The sequence below is a fragment of the Neodiprion lecontei genome, chromosome 4 (genome assembly GCF_021901455.1).
Source record: "Neodiprion lecontei isolate iyNeoLeco1 chromosome 4, iyNeoLeco1.1, whole genome shotgun sequence".
NCBI classification, from domain to species: Eukaryota; Metazoa; Arthropoda; class Insecta; order Hymenoptera; family Diprionidae; genus Neodiprion; species Neodiprion lecontei.
In genome coordinates this window covers 41,088,237-41,108,709 of record NC_060263.1, presented here as the reverse complement: position 1 = coordinate 41,108,709, position 20,473 = coordinate 41,088,237, and the positions used below count along the sequence as shown (strand labels likewise).

Sequence of the window (20,473 nt, the reverse complement as noted above, 5' to 3'; positions counted from 1 at the left end):
ATAATTAGAAAGCACGGAGTCGGAATGCTTCGTTAAAAATCGAGTGACCCAGTTCCGATTGCTTCTTCGATAAGTCTACGTAATATTATATAAACTAACAATATTAACTTCAGAGAATTATTAATCCTCTGATCCCTGTAGTGGTAAGTATTCTTTCCATTTATTTTATATCCATTTTTTGTATATTTAGAGAACTTTTCAACCTATTTCTTTGCGGTTTTTTGCTATTTCCGATGGTATATCAATAGGTTTTCAATATTCGAGAGTAATTATTGCGATATGATGTAAATTATTATTGTTAGAAACAAATTGGTTGAAGGAAATCGTGAAAATTGAAGCCATGATCCATTTCCGAGAAAGTTACCCCTCTACACGTATACATGTTTTACGTAAAACATACGTCTTTTGGAGTCACCGATTGCAAATCTGAGATCGGCTTTTAAAAATTCAAGATGGCGGATCCAATATGGCGGATGAAAATTTTAAATTTGGTCGAATCCGGAGAAGAAACTCAGTCCAAGAGTTTTTGGGGTTGTGCGTTACGAATCTGAAATCAGATTTTGAAAATTCGATATGGCGAATGCAATCAGCGATCCCGAAACCCCTGCATAGAGTTTTTCGACCATATTCGATGAAATTTAAAATTTTCGCCCACCACATTGAATCTACCATCTTGAACTTTCATAATATGATTTCAGATTCGTAATCAGCGACCCCAAAAAACACTGCATAGAGTTTTTCGACCAGATTAGATCAAATTTGAAATTTTCGACTGCCATATTGGATCCGCCATCTTGAATTTCTTGAATCTGATCACAGACCCGTAATCAGTGATCCCAAAAACCACCGAATACTATCTTGCTATAAAAGTTGACTCGGTAAAATAATGTGTGACTCAAATGGTAAAGTTTTCCGAGCACCGCGAACTCACTTGAGATGCTATATACACAACTGTTGCTGAAGCCGCGGATACGCGCATATAATAACTATCTGAAGATATTTGCCCTGCAAGGTCGAATGCACATGGTGCAAGTGCAACTGCAGGTGCGGATCGAATTACCTGCGGGAAAATCACTGCAGCGGTGCAGTTTATATTACGTCCTGCATCCGTGCAGAAAAAAGACCCTGGAAATTCACGAAACACACTTAATTGCAGCGTGAGCGAACGTGTATTTTACTCCTGGCACTAACGTTAGCGAACTGAAATTACAAATACACCTATATTTACAGTAAATTACAGCCGCACCTTCCGGTTGCGCAATGTGAACCGTGACAATCGACACGCCACGATGACTCAAGATTCAGCTTCGATTGCCTCGTCAAATAAACAAAAAACAAGCTTCGACTATCGTTGTCCGGAAAATTGTTTCGCACATGCGACGGAATTTTCTGTTCTACTCCATTTTAGAGCAGGGGATGCCTTAAGGAGTAACACCGCTGTAAAAGCAAAAGAAACAGCGCTTTTTTGATCACTTGTTTTTGGATGGAAGAAAAGGTAATAACATAATAATATTTAAGGAATTCGTTAGGCATGTATTTAGGTAAAATACAGAAAATTATTATCCGCAAATATTCATATCTTCCTCAAATATTATTATCTTGTTAAGTTAATAATTTTTTAGGTTTTTACAGTGGTGTTACCCCTTAACGACGAAGTGGATTATGCCTTAGCTGTTCCCAAACATAGATGCGAGTTTTCTAGGCGGGCGTTGACGATCATCGGCGATGCGATACGTGATACCGTTTGCGTAACTTTTTATGAGTAAAAAAATTGCTAATTTGAAGGTCAAATAAGTTCTCGAGAACAAGCTCCTAATTATTATCCTCGTGCCCTGAAGAGAATACGCGATAGAGTTGAGAAGAAAATTATAACGCGACTTGCGGACCTGGGCTGAATACTAATTATTTGCTTAAGATCGTGTTCCTGTTCCCGTGGGAAAACTGCTCACTAAAATTTACGAAAAGAACTCGAACCCCTGAACTTTCGGCTCTTTTCTTTCTCGATAAACTTTTCCAGCAACCGAGAATATAGTCGGGAGCACTCTGGAATTGAGCAGTGCTCACGGCAGTAGTGAAATATTAATTTATACTTCTCGACGCAAGGCAGGTACCTAGATTAGGAGCATCCTTGATTGCGGAACATGAGAAAGGGTATACAGCTTGCGGAAAATGGATCGAGCACGGCTCGTTCACGTCTGATTACAGAAAATAATTAATCTTGTCTTGTTTGATCTTCTCGTTTGCTTTTAATTCAATTATCCTTCTCGAATTCTTTCGTTCTCCCGGATTCGGTGAGATAAATATTACCGAAATGACTGAAAAACGTCAATGTTCATACCGCAGGAATGTTTCACGTACAATACGATAAGTTGGGACTGTTAGATTCGTTGAATATGCATCAGTGTCCAAGGTGCGGAGGCTGTTAGAGGAGGTAATCAAAAATTTCTGTTCCACCACAGCATTCCAAACAAACCAGATCTCAAATGAAAAAGCTACGTAGTTTTACGGACCTGAACGATTCCAACAGCAACAAAAATGCGAGATGGAACTAACGTCCAACGTAACAAAGACGCCTAGACTTTTCGTGGATCACACGGTTTTTACGATCGAAAGTCCAACCGTAGAAACAACAGTGTCAGTTCGCTCCCCACCACGCCGATAATCGTCGCGTTGAAGTTAGTAACGTTGCCGCAAATATTCATGCTGAGAAAAAACCGTTATTTCACGATTTTGGAAACGTTTGAAATTCAGTAATACGTAATAGAACAAAACATAATCATATTTTGCAATCTTAGTTCCATCAAAATCATCGTCGAAGTAAGATGATAGCGATGTTTTTTCCAATGATAACGTTACTAACCACAACCTCGTTGGCAATCGTGGACAAGAGGTAAGTGTTGGAATAACAGTAGACGAGAATAAAATTTCCACGCTAACTATTCTTAAGTGCCACATTTCTCATTGGTTCCCTAATCAGTGTCATTCCTGAGACCAGTATCGTGATGTACAAAATTTTCCATGCGTATACCGATCATCTTTTTATTACGTCTCGGCAAACCTTAAGTAAGGAAAATTGTTCCCATAGCCTGAGAGAAATGCGTTAAGAATTCTTGACAGCTGATTAAAATTTGGCGAGGTGTTGCCTGCCGAAGTCATATTACCTCGCGTGGGTTCGTACCGATGGTTATTTCACGAAGGATATCAACCGACAAATTTCGACAACGAGATAGCTCTCTGACAGCTGAAAAACTGATTATACATCAAAGCCGCGTAATTTCTGCAACAACATTTCTACGGCATTCGTTGATCGTGAGCTCTGGGACGAGCCCGACTATTTCAAGGACAGGGTACGGCTAGGTTGAAGTGGAACAACAACAAACCCACCCCGTTTCGAACGGAGCTAGGGGTGAAACACGGTGGAGTTAACGTGGCCGACATCTCGCGGCAAAGCGCCGGTACGCAACGGCGAAAGTTAAAAGATGTCTACCCACCTGTCCGGGGATGATGATACTGGCGATAGTATAGGATGCGCTGATTTTTCTCTGACAAGAGTCGCCGGTGACCCGTCAACCGCAACCTCCCGCCTTGCGCACTGACTGCTACCGATGATCTTGTCGAACCACCACGGCCAACGGACTCACACTAACGCACCCAGTTTCGCAGCACGAGCCGATACGAGCCGACCTCCCCACGCGGAACGAACCAACTACCGACCGTGTCCGCCGTTCCCTCTGTCGAAACTCCCTGCTTCGTACGAGATCCCGCCAAGCCCGAACTGCCCGAACCAACGGAAACGTCGAGGAGGGAGGGACGCCGAGTGGAGGAAGACCGGAGAGAAGAGCTCCGTGATTTTCCAACGATTCTGCGCATCCGACGAGTCGACGAGGATCTCGAGTCTGACAGGAAAGCGTCGGACGCCTGGCGCCTGCCGGGTTCGGCTTCCGAAGAAACGAGCTAAGCTGCTTGTTTACACCCATTGCTCGGGTCGCGACCCATTTCCGGCGTCGAGTTGACCCGGATCACTCGCCTCGCGTCTTCTTCACACTCCTGCCGGGAAGTCGTTGCCGCTGAATGACTTGGCCGCTCGTTGTCAGCGATAGTTACACCGGACGCATCGCTAAATTCGACCCACATCTCACGGATAGTGAATGTACCGCATGTGAATCGGTTGATTTCGGAGTCCTGCCTATAGGCTGCGCGTTCGATGCGAGTCGAATCGTTGAAAGGTGTGAGCTGGTATGCCTTGAACTAGTCATTGTCGTAGGTTCGAGTTTAATGCGGCACGTGTTATCGATTGTAATGAGGATTTCGCTGGGTTTTAAACGGCTGATGAAAGTGAGTGGTCGTCGAGTGGGGGTTGATATATTGGACCATCCGGGTCAATCACCGACAAAAGATCCTTCCTCTTACCATCGAGCAGTTCAAGTCGCTTAGTACTACGGGCTGACCAAAGAGGCGCTAATGGACGGGCTCTGCCAGTTACGAAATCACGTTCTCTACCTTACCACGATAATTTTTTCACACATCGTCGCGAAGAAATTACCGTCATAAGTTATACCCCAGACACAATAACTGCGGTACTCATCTAACGGGATGTTCTCGCAATGCCGAAAATTTTTACCTTGGTGGAAGGAAAAACATTACGAGATATTATCACTGCTATGAATTTTATCGTCAAGCCAACATCAAGATACAAGTTCTTGGACTAGAAATCTTGTGGAAATCATTCTATAGAATTATGTTTGTTACTATGGGGGCGTAATGCCGACAGTTCGTGAATTCCTCGAATGGGTTCCTCTTCGCACTGCATGGCCAAGTTTCTGTACAGAACTATGCCACTTGTTTACAGTGACACAGGACTAACTTTGAGTAAAATCAATTGTTCATCCATACCGAGGAATCCTATATTTAATTACAGGGGAGAGCGAAGTCGGCCGAATATTTCTTGATTGGATTTTGTACTACCTAACATACATTTAACATTAAACTTTTCCTTAAACAGTCGCCTGGTTAATTCTTGGAATACCGTGGGGCTGAAGTTGATAACGTTATTGTAATGATTTGTATTTCGGAAAACCCGTTATTTCGTAATTATAGGAATCTTTTAGATGCAGCTTATTATAATGACACAAAAGTAATTGGTATATTCAAAACTCTTCAAAGTCACTAAAAAAACATAACACTTCGAAGTCACTACAAAATTGCATAATAGTGAATTTTCCCCCCAATGTTTTGTCACGCTAACGTTACTAAATTCACCCTCATACTACGGCTCGGCTCTATGCTTTGTAGAGTTACGTTCAAACCACAGCTTATAAGCTGGGATGAACATATAGGTACCCATTTTCCAAAATCCCCTTAGATAAAAAACCAACTGAATTAACAACAAATTGCAAAACTTTCTAGCCTTGCCGCTTCATACCCATCTTAGTAAGCTTTAAGCAATTGTCAGAAGAGTGAGAAACTACTGCACAACAGACGTGGTTTAAAGTGCAATATATTAGCGGATGTATGAAGAGAGAGAGAGTAGTAAAATCAGACTAAAAATTGACTTATTAAGAAAAGCGCATAAATATTGCAGGAATAAGGTGACCTCTTTGGTATCGTTGACGTTTTTATTAAAAGGAAAAATGACGCGATTCATTTTCGCTGAAGCCGCGCCGAGAACGTTGACTTATATTTAATTCACGTTTATATATTAGTAATGCATGCTGCATCGCGTTTCCCACACTCTTTCGTACGTGAAGCATCTGAACTTGGAACACAAAATTGGAAACAGAAACAAACAGGAGAAAGAATAATTACGCGGTACTTGTGTTGATGAAACTGAAAATGGAATGTATCGCTCTACCAGGTGGAAAAAGGTGAGGTTTGACTGTCAAACAGCGCTGCAGAGCTTCCAGCAAGATCTTCAATCATAATTTTCCTGAACGAGAGGAGGGGAGCTGAGGACCCTGAGAGGCACAAGGGCTTGTATTCGGAAAGCTGATATGGTTATGAAAGCCCTGTCAATAACCAAACCCTGTTCGAAAAAGCACAGTCAATCATCGATCCAATCCATATATATTGGAGGCTAGAGGAGAATTCGTTCGTACCCCCATCCCTCGAATATTACCGAATATTACCCGATATTGCCGCCCGAGGGGTAGACGTTTATTAAAATAATGATATACCCCCAGGGTTATGAGCGATATCGAATCTCGTTCCTTATCCGCCCAGTTAGTAGAAACGCCGATCAGGAACACACTCTATTTATCGATCGACTTCTGTGAAGATCAAATGTTTTCCAAGGAATTTCAATAAAAAATAATGATTCAAGCAACGCTCAGTAATGGAAGTCACCTTTATTCGTCTCCAAACCGCATCACTTCCAGCTACTTATTGTTAGTCAAATTCGGAGGCTTCGTTAGCATGGGCTTCGTCGCCATCCGGCTTCATGAACGTTAAGTACAAAAAATAATTCACAGCACTCAAAGTCGACCTAATGGTATGTCTGACCCAAGAGACGCAATGGTCTTTCTAACCGTTGATCCATAACGTGGGTTCCAGAGATCGTCAGAATTCATACTGCATCTGGAACAAGGTCCAATTACCATGGCCGGACCAGCAACCAAACAATTATATCAAACTTGATGGAAATGTTTCCAGCCCAGAACTCACCTCGTCGATTTCAGACAGTGTCGCAGACGAGTATTAAGATCCAAGTGGCGGACTTACAATCAGACAACCAAAGCCTGGGTGGTTTATATGTTCTTGTCAACCAGACTAACGCACAAGGTTTTGGGCGTTGCGAGGTGACTCCTGTCGTGACGGAAACCGTAGGGTGTCACTAGCTTCGAGTTTCCGAAAGAAGCGTTTCTTTTAACGAGTCATCTCTATTGTAATTCGACGAAAAATATTAGCTTGTTTTTAAGATTGCTGAGGTGATTCAAAGCTTGCACTATATTGTACAGTATTGGGAATCGTACTCACTCTCAACAATCCATAGCCAAGAATACATCCGATGCTGTGTCCTGGTATGAAAATACCCATTGTGGAAATAGTCGTTTTGCCAAATACCACAGCAGCTATCGTCACTGATGGATTAACATGACGACCACTGATGTGCTCATAGAACTGCAAACATCGAAACAACACCGTCCGATTTTTCTCGCCAAATTATCCAAAACGTGACAATTCTGCATTTTATACATTCCATTGCAGTGAACAAGTAAGAAGAAAGGCATAAATGATGGTAAAAAAAATCGAAAACTCCAAACTGTAAGAGCAACGACCATGGAAAAACTGAAGATAATGGAAACTTGCATACGGAGGGTGTGCTTGACAGCGCGCCAAATCAGCTTATGCAGCCGATGAAGACGAGAATGGGAGTTTCGAGGATTTCGCCAGTGAACATCAGAGCACTCTCGAGTAATGATCCATTCAATTGCGTTAAACGCTTAAAATTCACATGACAGTACCAGGGTTAAGGTATGGGTAACAATAATTATAATCTTACTCAATGCTACAGATGGGTACCTACGGAGTTTTCGTGGAACACGTAATTTTTGTGGAACAGGAAATGATCCGCGGTTGTCAGCAACACTGATACTATAAATACAGCAGACATAGATGCAGCGAAAAAAGCAATCATCAAAACAGCGCTTTCACGATTTACAGAGCGCAGATTCGATCTAAAATCGGAAAGTAGTCAACTCATCATATTGCTGAAGAGGGATTCAAAATCACTATTATACTGGTATGCATGAATTATTGTTTCAATTATATTTTCGTATCACATAGTCGGACATTGTTTTTTATTTGTTTCCTAACCTTGACAAAATCTTAATATTAAAATCACGTATCTCGTTCTAGAACCATTCTAGGTTCCCGAGTCGAAATTTTATAACCCTGTTAAGCCTCTTAACACTCTATTGCTTCACAACTCGGATTTGATTCGAATTTGTATCTCATTAACGTTTTTCAGATCATCACAGCTCACTATGACACTTCAATAGAACCTCGAATCTGCGGAACTCAAGAAAATAAAACTCAAGCATTATTTTTAGAGATCTAAACCAGGAATATTGCAACTGCGACTTACGAGGATCGAATAAGAACCAATTTGGATCTCACTAAAGCCCCTGACATGGGCACCAGGCCTTAGGATTAGCACAATTTTAAGGTTCAATTGAAATATTTTTTACTCGGAATTTTCCGTAAATATTCTTGAGGTCCTAATGAGGTCTAAAATTTCGTCTCGGGTTATCTGTTAACCGTGCAATATTATACTTATGCCAATTCTACATTAAAGTATAAAATTTCCCTATGAGCATAGGCTTAGGTTAAATATATATAATATAATGTGTCTCGATATCTTGTAGAAGAACTTCGAATTGCATAACCGGGTATGATTCGAATGCAATGCAAGTGCTGAGCGAGTGAATTGACTGTCAGGAACTAGGACCAAACAGCGGGTGAGAAATTTCACCCACCGATTATCGAATGCCATCGTCAGTCGACTCCTGCTCTCATTGTCAAACACTCCTTCTACTTATCACGACATATTTCAAAATCGTACCTTTCGTTTCACACTTTCGGGAATAAGACACCGTTTGTTGCAGTACATACTAATCATATTAATAGTATCACTAATGTCGATTTATTGTAATAATAATCACCTATACAGTCATCACATTATGAAATTCATGCACCGTCGTCGAGAATATCTAGTACCAGAACGTTCATCCAATACCCCTAAATTTTTTTTTCAATTCTAAACAAATGTTCAAAATTATAATAATAATCGTTGTCTTTATGATAGTTGTAGCATTGGTATTTAAAATTGACAATGGTATAATAATAACACCAACACCAACAGTATTATTGATAGTAATTATCATAACAGTTATAATATCTTTCTACGCTACGTAATTCTAATCACTGTTGCACCAGTAAGTAATAATAACATTACAGTAATTAACAGTACCTGGACGTGATAATGGTATAATAATATTAATAACATAGGTATAGCGATACATGAAGTACGTATAGTGGTTTGAATTTTTAGTTTGTCAATAATAAAATTACATACAGTGGAGCACGTATGTGCTTGGTCTACATACGATTACTGGGATGATGGAAAAAAAAGAAAGATATTACGTAATCCCTTTCACTTTTACAACCAATAACCATCGATTTCTCGAATCAACTTTTGAAAAGAATTTACAATTGAGAAGCATTGGAGCGACACGATTCACACGATACTGGTTACCTTGTTTAACACCCAGCTGTACCAATATATGTCAGTACATTTGTTTTAAATAAAATATACATATATGTATCTGATACGTGTAAATTTAGATATGTACAGCTTTGGTTACTTTATTTACAGAATGATTAGAAAAAAAAGACTAATTGTAAAAGAAAACTAATAACGCAGTTACAGACAAAACACACGTTGATCCAGCATAATAGTAAGCTTGATACTTGTGGTTAATTTATACATTAAATACAACTAATTATTGCCGTCGACTTTTTCCTCATCTCACTTCATCAACATAAAGCAATGAATTTTAATTTCGAATCCAATTTACACTTTACAATTTATAGATACAGAGCATTCGCATTATCAATTTAATATATCATCGACCGATTGTCGAGCTATTTGTGAACGACACGGTTGATTTGCAGAACAATCATAAAGCGAATTTTCATCGTTCTGAATTGTACATTATACGAACAAGCGATATTTTCATTTTTGTCAAAAATATGTACATACGTTCCATATTCGTAATTAGTCTGATCCACGAATGCTTACGGCATACGTATCACACTGATAGCATTGGTATTGATTTCAACGCTTCGAAGTCACCAGCATATACTCCGATAACCTTGTCCTCCTCTTTATCTTCCTCCTTCACCATCTTTCTTCTTGCATTCCCGCATTCGAAAACTCTTAATATGAATGCAGAACAGCGACGTTTCGTAAGATTACCAGACGAGTACAATCAATACGAAGGGTCTAATCTTCGTATCGCGATCCGTCAGAAACTGTACGGCCGTCTGGGTTCAGTTAACCTGAAAAGACCAAAGAATATACCACACATGTTAATAGCCCGGGGCACGCCTCATTTATTCATTATTCATCCAAGTTCACCAGTATCGAAGAAAACCAGAACGTTTCACATTTCAGCATTATATACAAGTAATTTCAACACACCTCCTGTTTTTCAGTTGCAACGGAGTTAAGCGCTGCAGCCTCTGGTATGTCTTTATCGGCTGGTTTCCGTGGCCAGAACAGAGTCTTGTAGGCCAGGGTGGCCAAAATGGACCCAGCCATTGGTCCCAGCCAGTATACCCAGTGAGAGTTCCACGCGTTGTTCCAAAGAGCAGGACCGAACGTTCGTGCTGGGTTCATGCTGCACCCGGTGTAAGGTCCACCCGACAGCGACAACGTGGTGACAGTCAATCCAAACTTGATTGGAGTGGAGTCGCTGTTCCTCGCGTTGCGGGGATCCCAAGAGGCGCAGCAGAGAAGGATCAGGACTCCGGTGGTCACTGTCTCCACTATAAGGCCCTGGATCACCGATATTTTCGTGTGGATCAAGGTCACGCAAAACGAACTTGCACTTGTATCATCACCGTTGTGCAGAAGTTCAGTAGGGGTTATAGCCTGCAAAGTGACCACGTTCATTATTAGGAAAGAAACCATCAGACCACGTCATCAGAAGCATGTTCGATCATCGTGATCATGGAGAGGAGACTATAAATAAAGAGCAAAAACTCAAATGGATGAATTGACAAAACTTGTCACAGTAATCGTACGCGTTAGGTTTATTTTTAGTACCACCAGGGTCGTTGGTAATCCTTTTGCACCGAAGTCTCATCGGTTGCGGGGATGACCAAAATCGACTAATCGATGATCTTGCAATATGATTTGTAGAAATTTTTCACTGCCACCTTATTTTGAGGTAGCTATTTGTTTACATGAAGATCGGTCTCCTTACGTAGTCTTCATGATTGTCTTGAACAAGAGAACGATGCAAACTATCCACTTGGCGCATGTCTTGGGATCAAGGAAATATGGAATTCGGAACATCTTATTTATGAGGATCTCTACTAACCTTCAGCATTCCGTATCCGACTACAGCACCCGATAATTGTGCTAGTATGTAGACCGCAGCTGCGGGAAGAGATTTGTGGCCCAGTATGACTGCACTCACCGTCACCGCAGGATTAATGTGGGCGACGCTGATGTGTCCGATGATCTGCCAAATAAAAAAAAAAAATCATGAAGCTTATAGAGTATCCTGAAATTTGGAGGACTTGTTCATTATTAAAGGAACTCTTGAAGGCGATGACCGAATGAGCGGTGGCAGTTCGCTGAACGCGATAAAAAGTTACGCTTAACGTTTAATACACGGTGTCAACATTTTATAGTGCCACCATTAGCCCGGTTCTTCGAATCAATTAACTTATATTCATCAGGACGCCATGCGTGTTTCATTCGAGAACCTTGGTATCACCAATGGTGTAACACTGACGCGGAAACGTGATTAATCCAAGTTTACGCTCAAGAATCGACGTTGAGAATCGGTGACTCGATGATTTATCTAACAGTTAGCGCGAATGCACAGTTGCAGAGTTCATCCCGTGGTATAAGCTTTACCTTCACAAGTCAAACACAGGTTCTCATTCTGTGCTGTCCATTCATCTTTCGAAAATCATGAAACGGAGTGCGGTTATCTTCTATTGAACATTCCTAAGCCATGCATAATTTCTATCCAATAACTCTGTCCCAAATAGCATTGATTCTTTATTATCTGTTGTTATAAAATTTCTAGTCTACAGTTACTTCTGTACAATGCTGCGACTTAGATTGAACACATGAAACAACACGTCAGCGATACGTTTCTATAAACAATGGTATTACTGACTACGTTAACTGCGTAAACAAATCGCGATAGCTTTTCATGATTTTATTAACATCTGTTCGTAAGCGTGCCTTATTAACGAGATTATCTTGACTCGGTTGTTACGCGAGCGCGTGCGTGAGATAACCCTGTGAACTTGCAAAGTCTGAACCCCGTTAAGGATCACTTCATATTTCATGAAGGTAGTTCAAGAACAAAAGCTTGTTGAGAAATGCAACGATGCAACTTCGCTATCAAGGAAATTAAACAATGATCAAATGATTAATTGAAATCCAGCTACTAGTTACAAGCTTTCGATATTTTTATCGAAACCAACCGTGACGATGAACCATGAATAATTTCAGCGATTTCCCCGATTAACTTATCATACGACGGCACGTAAGCATTTTAAGCAATACATGAAAGTGGATCGTGCAGAAATATTGAAAAATAAGTATACGCACACGTACAATTCTCATATTCAAGTATAAATAAGTGACCCGTATGATCTCACAGTAATTCAGTTGGATATTCACTCAACTATTTCTTTCGTCCTTCGATTCTTATTATTATTTTTTGTTTGTTTATTTCTCTCTTCTACTATTTATTTTGAGAATTATTTTTATGTACCGCGTTAACGCTACGGCGTTAAAGAAATAGTCATGATAATAATATTAGTTTCTTTTCTTCGAAGCACAGCCAAGTTTTCCTGTTGTTCGTAGACATTCTACGCGAACATAATATATAAGATGTAGCAAAATTGAAATTCCGAGTATTCAAAGAACCACGCAAAATTACCTCTAACTGTCTTTAGTTCTCGACTGTTTTCTTCAGACAGATACTTCGGACGATGATGACAAAATGATACCATCATCGGAAACTAATAGTGAAGTGGTAATTGCAATGTTTAACGAATCATTCAATTCTTCTACTTCTAAGCAACAAGCAAAACAAGGACGACTTCCTGTTCCAACACTTCGATCAAAGTTGTCACTCTGGTAGCATACAATGACGATTACATAACAATTTCCATACCTGGATGACACACGTGACAGCAAATCCAAATGTCAGGGCAGTTTGAAGGGCGTTAGGAATAGCCGTCAAGGAACCAACGCAGCCCATGCAACCAACGAAAATGAGGATTGCCGTTCCCAAGAACTCAGCCAGCCCCGCGACCAGAGTTTGCGACCATGATGCCTCATCCTTCAGCAACTGCTTGATCCCTGAGAACAGAATTGACAAATACATGGGATTAGCAAAGCTATTCCATTGGTTGAGCAAGATTTATGTACTTCTGTGATTAGTAGGTTCCGTTTTATTCGCGTGCAAGCCAATCGTTACGAGTTAAACTCGGACTAGATAAAAAAAATTTCCTACAAAAAGTTGGCTTGATTGTCCCATTGAAAACATCCGCACGTGCAGCAGTGCAACGCCTTTGATAATTTCTACTCAAACCCCGATTCTAGCAATTGTAATCGGTGGTCAATTTTGGATAAAAAGATGTTCCCTGCCGTCAGATATTGCGAACTAACCAAAATTCCGTTTCCATGTAAAACGCAACGTTGACTCATTGTCAGTCGTACGCATGGCGCATATTGTTTTCTCAAATCCATTTAAATTCAAATACAGCGATGTAGAAAAGTTCATTACGGGTTTGCGGTATTCTTTTGACGATCAAGTCTTGAGTACCAGTGCGAGGGTTATCCGAAGAACATTCGTCAACTCAAAAACCGGTAAGATTTTGTTTGAGTTACCGTGTAACCGATCGTTAAGAAGCACTCAAAACTTGTGACGCAATACAGTTAAAAGAGGTCACGTGACCAGTGATATTTGAACCGAATCCGCTTGCGACGTTCATGTATTGACTTATTATACACTATAGGTATGTAAACTTCATGCGCAGCGTGACGAAATACTTGAACAAAAGTCACCTCGCGATATGAACGCAGCATCATGTAACCTGGCATTTGACGCATCTGATGCAGCTGCCTCAGCTGCGGCAAATCGCGTTTTGATATTACAATCGCAATAATGTCATACCGATCGTTAGCTCGTTTTCAATTCATACGTTTCTTCTTGTGCAGATGTAGAAGTTAAAAACAGAAATTACAATTGTTTATACTGCAAGTGCCAAGACAAATTAACTGAATAGAAACAATGTTATAAACGTTACATTTCAATGGTTACATCTGTGTCTTACTGCACAAAGTAACGTCGAAACTGATGATCTTATACGCATATGTGACGAATATAGTTCACAATAATTTGTATCGTAAGCTTATTCTCAAACGACGTTCTTTCGCCTGTAACAAAAATGTTAATATCGCCGCAACATGTAAGTGCACGCACTGGTGATGTAACGAATATTCGCATCCGCATTCAGAAAAATCGTGCGAGTATTTTGCGAATGTGAATGTCACGAATACCTCATATTTCGCTTATAAATAATGTGAAAATAATATTAAATAAGACAAAAAACATTGGTTTGATGATGAAGTTTTATTATAAAAGTTTGAATCACACTCTAACCTCAAATTAATTTGTTACCGTTATCCATTCGTCGTTAAAAATAATCAAACAATCAGCTCACAATCAGTTCGGATCAGCTCGGCAATTTCCGGAATAATATGCAAACGGCGCTAAAAATCAGTCGTCAGCTTTTAGTCATAGAGAAATGGCGCCAGATTTAAAAACGTATATTCGCATTCGCATCCGCATTCGCGAATACATAAAAATTTACATTCGTTACATGACTAGAATACACGCTCCGTTTCCCTACATGTTGTAACAGCGTAAACACAAGTGGCAATGACAACTATCTGAATTCTTGGATAAAAATCGGTGGTGTCATGTCCGGAAAAATGTATTCGGAAAATTAGCGATAACATTTAGGCAATTAGGTATGGCAATTAAGAAGACCGTTACCGCGTTTGACCTGGAACGATCTCCTCGGCGTATCGCAGAGCTATTAACGATCTTTTCCAGCCTAATTCAGTACAATGCCGGGAAGAAGAGAGACAGAGAGATGTATCCTGGCGTCTCCCGGTTATCTTGGATATTAGGCATTGTCCGAACCGAAGTTTCCGGAGTACCCCACAAGGTAAGCAAGTGAACGTCTCGCTGGTTTTTTCCACTCCTCTCTATCCCAGACCTTTTCCACGCGACGAAGAGAGCAAAAGAGGGGATAAAATAGAAGCGTGTCGAGCTGACGGCTCTGTTTGGCCTGGGCATTACAAATGGTAGGGAAGAGAACACTACGAGAACGTCGGCATACCTGCAACCTTTGCCGGATGTCCGTGAGACTCGCAGCCTCGCAACAATACATCACCTTCCTTTGGGACCCGGTCCACTTCACTGCCGATGCAGCTTCCACTCGCGAGGGGAGAGGGGGAACGTGGAAAAGTACAGTAAACCGGGGGACTTGCTCGTCTGGTTGGTCTCTTCATCACCGGCGAAGTATACCTGAACGAGACGACGGCTAGGGCTATTCGAATTCGACTGGAATCTTCTTTTCGTCGCCGTTACGCGGCGGACGCACATCAAACGTGATGCCCGCGGACTTTTGGCCGTCAGGCTGAATTCGAAAACAGTGAATCATTCGGGCGAAGGGTAGCTTATACAGGGATTGCTTGTATTTGTCAAATTCAAACATTCGACGGCCAGATATCAACTTGTCACAAATCGCACCGATCAGCACGCATTCAGAGGCTGGGTTATAGATGTCAAGTTTTGATTACGTCCGCGTTACTAACGAAGAAAGAAATAGTTTCGTTATCGATGCGGTTTGTTTTTTATTTCAACGTGCTGATTATACTTCGAGGCTTGTTTATCGACGTAAAAATAAAAAAAAACGAAAACAAACTTTACAAGTATCAAACAAAGATTTTGCTCGTTATTCGATGTATGGAATAAAAATTTATTCATTTTAATATAATACCCAAAACATGAATGAATTATTTGCAATTCACCTGAGTCGAAAACCTGTGTCAGATGCACTGTCAGCGTTAATGGCCTTATCATTTCAGTTATGACACCAAGTGACTGTGCAGCATTGTTGTCGCATTGTTAGACGCATCGTTAATCCCGATTACATTATCATGCTGAATGCAGCGCGTGTTTACAGGTACGAATGGAATCTATCCATTAGCCGTACGGAAACGCGGGAAGAATTATCGCCTCTCCCCGAAGAAAATCACCCAATTGTCTAATTGGTCGTTACGAATGCAGAGCGCGTCTTCGAAATGCACTTGTAATGATTGTTATTATCGCATATCGTGCGAATCTAGCCCGAGGATGCCTGATATGAGCGAATCAGCGATACGTTACTTCGTGCGGAACATTAAGCGACTAATTTTATACCTCGCGGTGAAATCTCGGACAAAAATAGCCGCGACTTTTTCTCATTCCATCCTAAGCCGCGAATTCGCCGCTTCGTTACGTGACGGAGTCTAAAAATGAAATCGTGGGACGGTAGAGCATATTTTTTCTCCTTATCGTTCGAAGGGCTCTTTCTCAATTCAATTTCATCATCTCGTCCACCTGCATCGATCAGCGAGCGGCACGAGCAAAGAAAGAAAGGGATCGGCAAAGCGTGCAGGCTGGATTGCGGTTGTTAATTAAGCTCGAAAAAGTACACATTACATCACCCTACGTGATTGGGATTCTTCGAGCAAGCTCTGACTGTCTGGTGTTTCCAGCGATCCGAACGTTGTTCGATGATAAGGAGACCCGTTGTGAACATTCCGATTCTCCGCCATGCCGTTTTATTTTTAAGAAAAATTCAAAAGGCGAACCGATCCGAATATTTTTCTTCCAATTCTTCTCCACCGCTGCAAGTTCAGGGTTGAGGTCGAAACTCCCCGGCGCTTGCGCCGTTCTTCAAAGTTCTTCACCCCGACTTGGCGTCGAGTCAAGTCCAATTTTTTAAAACTGTTTATGCCTACGTTTTATTTGTATTATTTCTTTCTCTTTTCTCTCGGTTACCAAACGTGCGAAAACCCGGCAGAACAGACCTTAGCCTTTTACCAGAAAATCGGGCACGGGCTAATTCCGCGGTAAGTTTCACCAACTGGACAGTGCGCGGTTATTTTTGAACCCACGGACAACAAAATTTCACTCCTACTGACCGACGACTGCAGACTGACTGATCGACCACCTCGGCTTTGAACACCTACTTGCCGAAAGTTCCCACTTTAGACTACGCCGGTAGCGAGTCGTCGGTCGCTTCGAGTTCTCACGGCAAAGGCCAGCCTGCAGAATGCCGGAATGCGGTGCGAATATGTACGAACTCTGGTTAACTGAGTAAAAAAAGGAAAAAAAAAAAACAAAAAGACATCTCGGCAGGTAAACGCCTATGTGCAAACACAGGCCGTAAGTCTCGCTATTACATTTCGAGGGACCAATTGCAATAATCGAAAACGTCACGGGTGTACTGTTTTAATTGTATACGCATACACCGCAAGTGTGCGTCTGTCAAAAAAAAAAAAAAAAAAAGCAATAGCCGGACGGAAGGTAAAACATGTGGCAGGAAGACGCCGAGAATAAATTGCATCTGCGTACACAGTAAAGAAGAAAAGAGGATGAATAAAAATTTTTATGCTCAATTTACCCAATGTGGCAAAAAAAATATACCGTTGATTCGAGTAAATACGATTTCGAAAATCATTTTACGGATCCAGTCTTATGTTGAATCAAACGACATTGATTTGGTTGCAATGGATAAGAAGAAGAAGAAGAAATAACACATTCCTCTTTCACCGCGTTTGACAAATTCAAATTCTTTCTCTTCGCGTGGCGATGAGGAGGAAATATTTACCTTCGGTAGAACCCCGGCGGGACATGGTCGGTTAAAAATTGTAACCCTCCGATCTTCGGACGACGACGAAGTGTAATTTGGTACCGTTCGTTTTTCGGCCAAAAAATTTCCAGTCTTCCTGGACGATTGGGGGATGACGTCCGAGGTATGAAAAAAGAAACTTTTCCCGCAGTTATTGCCGCTATTTCGCTACTGATACCAGCCAGTTCGCACCACCTACTGACTACCGCGAGAACAGGGCCATGCTCTGTCTCTCCGGGAGTGATGATGGGCAAATGGTTGATGCTTTTATCATAACTGCCGCGGCGTACGTACGATAAGCCTCGGCTGCCGAGCTCCCCTCCGACGTTTATTTTCAATATGTATAGATATAATAAATGATTTGTGCAATACTTCGTACGCGATGAATTACAGCAGGCTGGCATCATTCGCCGATACAGTGAACCAGAAATTAGTTTTTCGCTATCAATCGCGCGCGGTTTTGAAACGACGAAAAAAACAAAAATTAGATATCTGTACCGCCGAGCCTTTATGCAACATTGTAACAAATTTGTGCGAACGTACGTTTGTAACGTGAACCACGTGTTTTATACGCACGTATTATTATGTACAGAGACGATATTTTCACAAGGCGAACCGTCGTCCCCCCTCCATACCTCATTCAAAATCACTATTGTTTACGCTTTAGTCGAGACCCGCGATTTCAGATGCAATCTGAACACTTGAGAGCCATAATCGGGGCAGATTAGATTCTCAGATCTCGACCGAACGGTTGGATTTCATTTGAACAATTCAACACGCTCAATCTGAAGATTTACAACGAATGCATGATATTTTCAAAACGAGGATTGTTAGTTAATTGATGTTCTTTATCCTCCTATTCCCCCGCAATTATTGCGACGGAAGGAAAAGAATTTAATTCGATGAGCTCGATAAGTGATCGGATTATATCCGCGCACTCGAGTGACGATCATCGTCACTTTAAATCGAAATGAAATAACTAAATGCACGATCCTTCCTTGTTTGAGTGTTGCTTATATAAATACGTCTGCGTACAAAGAAAGATATTAAGTCGTCAAACCTAGCGAGGAAATTTTTTTTCACTTCGAAGCTATTACGCATTTCTTGGAACAACAGGATCTATGCATTAATTTAAATGTAACGCACATTTTCGAGCGATATGTATATTAAGGAAACGGATATTGTTTACCTAGGATTGAGCTACTATGTTTTTCAAATTTGATATCCATACGATGAAGTCAATCATCGTTTGAATAGGAGAAACGCGAGCTGCGTGAAAACAAACGTTCATCTGTTGGACCAGAGTTTAACATTTCTTGAAAAAAAATATTTTTACATTTTACCGTAACACAAATTGGAAAAAATAATTCTTTCTCGGATTTAACTACTATAATGATGCTTTTTACTCATATTGTAAACAAAACTAATCGGTATCTAGTTTTATGAAATTAATATTATTTCTGAATCTTTGGTATAAATGAAAATGATATAATGAAAAGCAATTTCAAAGATATTTAAACCTGAGCCCTTTGAATTTGATAAACTTGAATTCATATGTGCAATGAATAATAGAATTATACAAACATATTTTTTTATTCAAGTACAAGTGGATTAGTCGATACGACTTTAGTTTGTTTTGTACAATGTCGTATATTATTTTACGAGACAAACCGAATACGCTTCGACTGAAATTTCTATGTTTTCTATAAACCAATTCATCAATCGAGTTGTCTGGATTCTGACTGAACGACGATTTAAGTGATTAAATTTTTCTATCATAAACTTGAATAGAAAGTTGTTGTATTCGAAAATCGGTAAACCGTTGCTACGAACAAACGTAGCCTCAGGATTAATTGTGTAAAAAAAATATGGCGTAGTTAATAATATTAATACACCGCGATAAGCTCCCTCACTCTTTTGGATCGTTGCTTCAGTTTGAAATAAGCTAAGCCCCGAATTTCAACTGACCAATTCGCCAAGAAGGTGCCGAAAGGTATAACGTCTGGCCCATTATTCGTGTCGAAAAGGTGATAAAAAGTGAAAGTCTGCATTGAGTACGAATTAAACGTTCTAGCAATGCCTGCGTAACTTTTTTCTAAGCAGGCGCGACACGATTACAATATTTTTCCAATGCCGATAGAGACTCGAAGATGAAAATCTTGACTGCACGGTTACGTCGATTCGAGATTTATCCGTAACCTTTGAAAATTCATGACTAATTCATGACTTGCTGTTGTCCCTTCAAGCACTCGGTGATAATTGGGTGAAACTGGTTTTCTCTAAACTCTGTTCATGGTTTCGAAGGTTGAAAATATAATTCTCGGTACACACGCAGGTGCATAAATCGCAATCGGAACCGAGTACGAATTATAAAGTGATAAAAAAAAAAACCATTTGCAAAAACGTTTTGCGCGAAGTTTCTTGAATTATACAAAAGTCGAGGCTGCAATATTTGTTTACATTTTTTCAGCCACCACGCAGGAAAAAAATCTCTAGAAATTAACGTCACTGGCTAATTTAGTTCATTCGGAATTCGACAAACATATTACGTAAAATAGGAGAATTGACTGATCGTTTTTCTTTTTCTTCATCATTCACTCACACGCTCAACCGATCTTTGACGGTTATTCGTTATTTGTTTTCTAGTTTCTTTCTTCTTTTATCGTTTCTTTTTTTTTTTTTCACCAAGATTCTAAAACGTGCGAGCATATCAGCTAATAGCTTCGTTCGCGGTGTGTATTTG

The 20,473-nt window shown here is 40.5% G+C and overlaps 2 protein-coding genes and 1 long non-coding RNA gene across 10 annotated transcripts in view; 1 reads left to right on the top strand and 2 right to left on the bottom strand.

The window, feature by feature from the left end:
• The window catches only part of LOC107219520 (alpha-mannosidase 2), an 81,689-nt gene extending 77,950 nt beyond the window's left edge, over positions 1-3,739 (bottom strand). Inside the window, exon 1 of the mRNA XM_015657801.2 lies at positions 3,492-3,739. The gene's annotated coding sequence lies outside the window, so the exon portion shown is untranslated. The remainder of the gene's footprint in view (positions 1-3,491) is intronic.
• A 2,821-nt stretch (positions 3,740-6,560) lies between these two features.
• LOC124294000 lies at positions 6,561-9,112 on the top strand. Its single transcript, XR_006903877.1, has 2 exons — positions 6,561-7,410; positions 7,511-9,112. It is a non-coding gene; the product is annotated as an uncharacterized LOC124294000 (long non-coding RNA).
• The window catches only part of LOC107217211 (aquaporin AQPcic), a 39,065-nt gene continuing 27,210 nt past the window's right edge, over positions 8,619-20,473 (bottom strand). For 5 of the 8 annotated variants that reach the window (XM_015654907.2, XM_015654661.2, XM_046737319.1 and 2 more), the window contains 4 exons: positions 12,930-13,117; positions 11,106-11,249; positions 10,202-10,654; positions 8,619-10,059 (listed from right to left, as the gene is read on the bottom strand). In XM_015654907.2, the coding sequence (XP_015510393.2) occupies positions 10,051-10,059; positions 10,202-10,654; positions 11,106-11,249; positions 12,930-13,117 (794 nt within the window). In that variant the 3' untranslated portion in view covers positions 8,619-10,050. Of the gene's footprint in view, positions 10,060-10,201; positions 10,655-11,105; positions 11,250-12,929; positions 13,118-13,426; positions 13,569-16,545; positions 17,128-17,709; positions 18,008-20,473 lie in introns of those variants that run through there. The other 3 variants (XM_015654980.2, XM_015654835.2, XM_046737320.1) reach the window with 3 other exon arrangements.